The 7,347-nt window shown below is 33.8% G+C and overlaps 2 protein-coding genes across 2 annotated transcripts in view; both read left to right on the top strand.

Moving 5' to 3' along the window:
* Positions 1–1,153: 1,153 nt before the first annotated feature.
* On the top strand, positions 1,154–4,550 carry LOAG_18284 (PDZ domain-containing protein; the record flags this gene model as incomplete). Its single annotated transcript, XM_003140768.2, has 7 exons — positions 1,154–1,280; positions 1,563–1,658; positions 3,215–3,448; positions 3,595–3,712; positions 3,895–4,098; positions 4,259–4,321; positions 4,467–4,550. The coding sequence occupies exons 1-7, from the start codon at positions 1,201–1,203 to the stop codon at positions 4,548–4,550; spliced, it is 879 nt and encodes a 292-aa protein (XP_003140816.2). The 5' UTR covers positions 1,154–1,200.
* Positions 4,551–4,581: 31 nt separating this feature from the next.
* LOAG_18285 (PDZ domain-containing protein) overlaps positions 4,582–7,347 on the top strand; it is a gene marked incomplete at its 5' end in the record, with an annotated part of 5,790 nt that continues 3,024 nt past the window's right edge. Inside the window, 7 exons of the mRNA XM_020450946.1 lie at positions 4,582–4,745; positions 5,029–5,245; positions 5,486–5,680; positions 5,782–5,983; positions 6,101–6,241; positions 6,363–6,545; positions 6,886–7,073. Coding sequence (XP_020305325.1) covers positions 4,582–4,745; positions 5,029–5,245; positions 5,486–5,680; positions 5,782–5,983; positions 6,101–6,241; positions 6,363–6,545; positions 6,886–7,073 — 1,290 coding nt within the window. The remainder of the gene's footprint in view (positions 4,746–5,028; positions 5,246–5,485; positions 5,681–5,781; positions 5,984–6,100; positions 6,242–6,362; positions 6,546–6,885; positions 7,074–7,347) is intronic.

Genomic DNA, 7,347 nt, shown 5'->3' on the forward strand with positions numbered 1-7,347 from the left:
TCAGCTTCGCTTGGTTAAACTTCTTCCTGACTTCAAATAAATTTTCTCAAAAAATTAACGATAATTTGGTGGTAAAAGTTGAATATTTCATTTTTAACACATTATTTTTCTAAATTCTGTATTAAATATTCATCTTTCTTTCAGTTTAGCCTAAAAAAATTTCGTAAATTGTGGTGTATTTTTTTCGATCTTCTAGATATCATTCCATTTCTCTACGAACGCTCCTGAAACTTCCAAGTGTAACAGATGCTTAGGTTAACGGATCGCATAATTTAATTTGCATCGAACTTAATTTATTTTCATCGATCATTTCGGTTCTTAACTTTCTCGTATCATCACAACGAGAAAGATCTTATTCTTGGAAAGGAGGATTAGATTATTGATGAGTTCAATAGTATATGTATTTCAAAGGAGAAGGAGAAAAAAAAAGAAGGAAGGACGAAGTTATGATTGAAAGCTGTGACATCATATCGAAACTCGTTTCTACTTTTCATCTTTTTTTTTCATCCTTTTTTTTTGTTCTTTTTTCGTATAAGATAATTTAAATTAAAAATGAGAAATGTGTTCCTTTTAACTGGTTTTATTAAAATGGTAAAATCTGCTTGGACAATAAAATCTTGCTAAAATTCTTGTTTTTTTTTCCTCCTAACTTTTTGTTAATTTCAGGTTTTAATTTTGTCTTCCAATTTAATAATTTGTTTTGTACTGTTTTTTATTCCCGCTTCTTTTCGAATCAATAAGCAGTAATGTTGTCCAAATTTCTTCCACAAATCTCCTTTATCCGTGCTCTATTCATCTTGTCTAACTCATTGAATTTATAGCTATCGAAATGTAAAGTGGCTTCCAACTTTTTGTTATTAAAATTAGATTTCAAATTATATTTCCATTTTCTGAATTGCTCTTTACCTTTCGATCTAAACCAAATTTTATCCCTCCATGTTATTTTCCCTATTTTGCAATCAATCCTTACCTTTTTGCACAAATGTTGATCTGTTTTTCACTATCCTCTCTCATTTACCGCCCACAAAATGATTCCATTGGCATTTTTTAAGATTGAAACAATGATAATTGCTTTAGAAATGAATATTTTCGCTATTTAATTCAGTGTTTTTGTGTTTCAACCTTTAAAATATTTGATTTTAAACTTTCATCCTTATAGGACATTATTATGGAACACCAAAACCAGTGGAGGATGACGAAATGGTAAGCGATCCGAAGGGACCGTTACCTCCCAACTGGGAGATTGCATACTCCGATCAAGGCGAAAAATACTTTGTTGAGTAAGCTATATATTGTAATTTTCAAAACTTGAATTAACCAATTGTTGCTTTTAAAACAGTACCAAATAATTATTCCGGTATATCTGAGTTGAAACGATATCATTTCACTGATTTTGTTTGTTTAGCCATTTCCCAGAAATGCTCTTAAAAATTCTTATAAAATTATTGTTGCTAAGATCTCTTAAATACTACTACTGCTAACTACCACTACTGCTACTACTATTATTAGTACTACGACTATGTGTTACTACTTACTACCTTTTTTATACCTTTACCTTTTAGTCATAACACTGGCACAACACAATGGGAAGATCCAAGGGATTTACCCGATGGTTGGGAAAAAGTGAATGATGGTATTTATGGGACATTTTATGTCGAGTAAGTATTTAACAAATTCAATTATCTGTTGTGTGGTATATCTTGGACGCAATGTATCCAGGTTATCAGGGTAGAAGTTTGTGTTAAGCCACAAAGTTTATGAACTTATAATTATGGTTGATTGAAAGGGATAATAGAAATGGTAAAGATATCAAGATGTCCATCAATTATTCTACCTTGATGCAATTTCAATAATTTGTCGAATTCATTAAAATTCCCCATATTTTATCATAAAATTGTGGGGATTTACTGGAATCCAAAGAGACATTGCATCTGTTAACTTTAAATTTTCTGATATAATTTCAAATTTATAGCACAAAATTGTGCTAGTAATAGGATTTCGATGATGGTGACAAGATTTTATCAGCAAATTGGCAGAGAATGGAATTTTTAACTAACGGATTTAAAGTTCATTGCTACGACAGGATCCATTAATCTCTCTTAATGGTCGCTAAGTAGTGGTATTCGCTGTTTCACAAAGAATAAAATTCTTCCTAATCGTTGTCACCTGATCCTAGCCTGGATTACACCCCTACAATCTTGTAATCCATTTCCCGACGGTGCGAAGGGTTACGAGGGTTTCTCATTCTTAATTACCTCTTTCCCTCATTTTTTCTACATTGGTTATTATATGCGAAAGAGAAGAGAGAAAAAAAAATTGATTTAACACCGTAAATTCACTAATTTATTTGTAAAATTTGAACTAAAATCTTCGGATTGTTGTAGTCACTCATATAATGTTTACATATTGTTCGAATGATAGTTTACTTTTGAAATTTCTCTCTCTCTTCCTATCTTCCTTATTTTATTGATTTACAAAAAAAAAAAAAACAAAGGAAAAAAAGTGTCTTTGGTGCCATCCATGCATACCCAGTGCCTCATCTTTTATGCTTTGAGCTATTATTTACATTGCTGCAAGAATGATTTTAGCCAAATAAAAAAAAAAAGAAATTCATACTTTATAAGTCTTCTTTTTTCCCCTTAATTTCTCTTCACCTTCTTCCTCTCTCCTTTTTTAATAACAACTATTCTCATATTTTATGCTATAAAGTACATCGGCATAAATAAAATGCGAAATTTCATGGATTTTTTACAGTAAATAAGATAAAAGGAGGGCAGATGTATTTGATTTGACCAAAAATATTGTCACATATTTGTGACAATATGATGTTCTTTGATCAGATTATCTTCTGCAGGTAAAGTGTCCCTGATATTTACTTGGACTAGTAATATTCAAAGTTAATCAAACCATTTCTGTTTCTTTCTTTTTTCTTCCTTTGTTCTAACTAAATATTCTATCTGTCAGATGAGGAATCCGGGATTCGGAATTGCTTACCTATGGGTGATTTGGTAAACAGTCCAGAATTCGAGATTTTAAGATGACCCGAAACATCTGAAATCATGTCAGACTACTTGTTATCACTGCTGTTGAAAAGTGATAATTGAATAATGAAGATATAAATAATCTCATTATGGATTCATTTACTACAAACATCAAATCCACGGAATATATCATCTATTTTGTAAGCAATGCATTAATATTTGCAACTTTTTAGTCACGTGAATAAACGTACTCAATACGAACGTCCATCCAGTTCATCACTGCAAAAGATAACCGATGTAATACCACATTCATCACATTCCTATGCCTATGCTAATAATCATGATGCAAGTAGTAGTACGAAGATCGTTCTAAATAATAATGGTACAGGATCAAGGAGACATTCAACCCTTTACAGTAATCATTCATCACCATCGCATATTGCTGCATCTATTTACAATTTCACAAGGTATCATTTTAACTTGACGAACTTTATCAAATGACATGAAATTGAATTAAATTATTGATTTAATTTAATCAGTTTATATCCAAATATATGATTCAAATGGATGAGGAGATATTACATACAAATAACTGTTTTATTGACTTTTCAAGGGATCCATCTCAACTTCGTGGTGAACTTATAACTACACGTATTGTCAAAGGACCAAAAGGACTTGGCTTTACATTAATTGGCAATGATGGTAGTTCGTTACAGGATGAATTCTTGCAGGTTTGCTGTTTCATTAATTTCTTAATCAATACTCGTTTTCCAGTTTTCAAATTTAAAAAGTTTTACGAATATAACTGCAATTTCAGCTTACTAATTTCAAACTCAATATGCATAATTTTTTAATTTGGAAAAAATGAAAATAAAAATGTTCATGTCCTTTTCCTTCATATTCTTGTTTTCAGATCAAGAATGTTATACCTGGTGGACCTGCCCATCGAGACGGTGTCCTACAAATGGGTGATGTCCTCGTATACGTTAACAGCGAATGTGTCCTAGGCGCATCACAAGCCCATGCTTGTCTAATATTTCAGTCAATTGGTGTCGGTGAACTCGTAACATTACAAATTTGCCGCGGCTATCCACTGCTTTTCGATCCTACAAATAAGGTTTTTCTTTTCTTACTCCCTCTCCTCTATTTCCAACTTTTTCTTCTTCCTTTTATCATAAATTTGACAACGTTTATGATTATAGTAAAGAAATTTTGGCGTTGATTTTTTTCACTCAATAATTTATGAATTAAAAAAGTTTTAATTTTCTTCTCTTCAGATTGTCACTGAGAATGCATATGTTACACGATCAGACGATGTGAAAGAAGTTATTATCAATAAGGTTTTTCATTTTTCTTTTTTTGTTCAATCAGATTTTCATCATTGCCTACGAGTTAAAAAAGTGGAAAAACAAAAAAAAAAAGGATATTTCCGGAATTTGTTTTTCAATATTTTGAAAACTTCCTTTCAAAAATTTCACCTTTTAGGGTAGTGATGGTTTCGGATTCACGATTTTCGAAAGTATACAGGGACAACGGGTGAAAAAAAATTTTATATCCGGAGAGATGTGAGAATTTGTTGGAGGGTGACACTCTTTTGGAGATGCGAACCACATATCCTCATGGAAATCCAAGCTGTCCCATGGGTGAGGAGCGTATCACTAATTTCCGAGGAATGCCACATCATGAATTAGTTTCTGTCCTAAGAGATTGTCCTATTGGATTTTGGGCTAAACTGATTGTACGGAGGAATTCACCGAAGCACAGGTGGAAACTATTTCCTTGGTGTTTGCTAATATTACTGTTAGTATTGTTGTAATAGAAAAAAAAACGAAATCTTGCTAAGAAATACTTCAGATTTCAGTTGACGGTAGTATTTGTTGCATCGTTTTTATGATTTCAAAAAAAAAAACTTTTTTGCCTCTGGAAAATCTCTGAATGCTTATAGGGACCTGAAATTATATTCATCTTTTCTTTATGGTTGCAAGTTTCGACTACGTTCACCATTTCTTTCGTTTAGTTATCATAATCCATGTTCGTGTATTTCCAGGTCACGCACTCCATCAGCAGCATTTCGCTATGGTGAACAGAGGCCTAGTCCAGCTCCAACATTGATGCCACGATCGAAAACCCCAGCACCACATCCTCCGCGACCTACGAAAGCCTATCCTCATCCTTCTGTATTACTGCCTGCAACTAGTCAGGGCCTAACCATTTCAAACGGTGGAGTGGTTAGTGCTCATGCGTCTGGCAATACGATCCCAAGGGTAATTACTGCATTACTTTACACTTAATCTCTTGTTATATTATGCTAGAACATTTTGAAACATTGTCATTATGTTTCCAGCAATTTGGTCACGCTTATATGTGTGCTTGTATCGGCCAGTGCCATATTTTTGATTTTGTTCTTTAATTTAAATTTTTGGATAAGTGGGTGAGTTGTTTACCCAAGTCCTGTATTTATTGATGCATCCTATAAAAGGAAGCCAAAGCTTTACACATTTTAGCAACATGAGCGGCATCCGAATGAGGATATTTATGAGAATTTTTCGAATTTGCGACCTTCATCGACGAGTTTGGGATTTGCGACGCCTAATTACATGCCAATGGCCTCTCTTGCAACTTCAACTGTTGAGACGGTAACAGTTAATCTGATCAGGAAGCCAAATGGATTTGGTTTTCGAGTCGTCGGTGGAACTGAAGTAAAATTTTCAAATTACTTGAAAGTTTAGTACTTGTTAGATTCATTGAAAACACGTTTAACAGAGATATGTTATCAACAATAATTCTGCGTTATTTGCAGGAAGGGACGAACATTACAGTTGGTCAGGTGGTACCTGGAGGTGCTGCAGCAGACGATGGTCGCTTACATCAGGGCGATGAAATTATTGAAATTAGTGGCAAGAATGTTGAAGGTGAAAGCCATGCAATGGCTGTACAGCTAATGCAGAAAGCAGCTGCTAGTGGACACGTCAAATTGGTTGTTCGTCGTCCTAAAACTGGAGGTAAAGTCTCTTGATCATTTCCGTATATAAATTACATCTTTCACATTGATGCATGTATCTCTACGTTGCACCTAATCCTGGTGTGAACGAAGAAAATATTGAATTTTGATTTTTCAGATTTGTCACGTTCAACCTCTGCTCCAGTTAATCAGTTGAGTGCGACATCTGCTACCTATGATGTTATACTGAATCGAAATCATGGTGATAGTTTCGGTTTTGTTATCATATCTTCTCTGAACAATAACGGAAGTACTATCGGTTCGTTTTATCTTGTTCATGAAATATCTCTTTATTTTTTGGATTCAACGCGAATGATATAGAAATTGGTATTGGGAAGACATTTTTCGCATTGTTGCCATTAATTATCTTGAAGTTATAGGACGAATAGTGGAAGGATCACCAGCAGCTCTTTGCGGACAGTTGCGCGTGGGCGATCGAGTAGTGGCCGTTAATGGCATTGACATTATCCAGTTACCCCATAACGACATTGTTACGCTAATTAAGAAGTCTGGTTTATCAGTAAGGTTGACAATATCGCCTTCAATATCAGGCTGTCCCTTAGGTATGAGTTGTGTTACCATACTAACATTTTTTGTTATTTAAACACCACAGCTTGAATCTCTTTAAGAGCCCAATGGTATGGGCAGTCTCCTGTAAATGTTCGTAAGAAACCTACTTTACCCATCACTCATTATTTGCCTTGGAAAATTCAGACTTCAATTGTTTTATATGTGCGTTGAGTGTAATCTTTGAGGTGATGATTAATTGTGTTCCCTAGAACTCTTTGTTTTGCGTAGAGATTAAGTCCCGAAATCGAAAATTTAAAAGCCAATTTTTGCTTTCAACCAACTTTTTGGATAGAAGCTTTCTGTGTTTATTCCATTGCTTTTATTCTTTTTAAGGTTCTTCAACATCCTATTATTCAACTTCACATATTGGACCGATCGCCACCTATGGACATTCATCCTATCCTTCCTTCCACACAAATCAATTTGACCCATCGCACAGTCATTCTTTTGATGTTCCTCAATACAGACATCCAGCAGGAAATGGTTACATCACCAGAACATCACCGATACCTCCAGAAGCGGTTCGTTTATTTGTTCTTCACTTTTTTTTCTTATACTGCTTTAATATGTATTTTTTTAAAAAGATTATCTGATTTTGCGTTGTACTTATCGTTCTTGCCAAATATGGAGTCCTTTTTTTTTGCTTTGACTGACATGAACTTTAACGTATACTAATAGTTGTCACCTTCACGTCAGTATTATTTACTTTTCTTGGTCAATTGCTTGTTTTTTCCCTCACTAATTAAATTACCTTTTTGCAGCTTGAGATTTGAGGCTTGTAATTTTTATTTACAG

This window comes from Loa loa (assembly GCF_000183805.2).
Source record: "Loa loa unplaced genomic scaffold supercont3.247, whole genome shotgun sequence".
NCBI lineage: Eukaryota > Metazoa > Nematoda > Chromadorea > Rhabditida > Onchocercidae > Loa > Loa loa.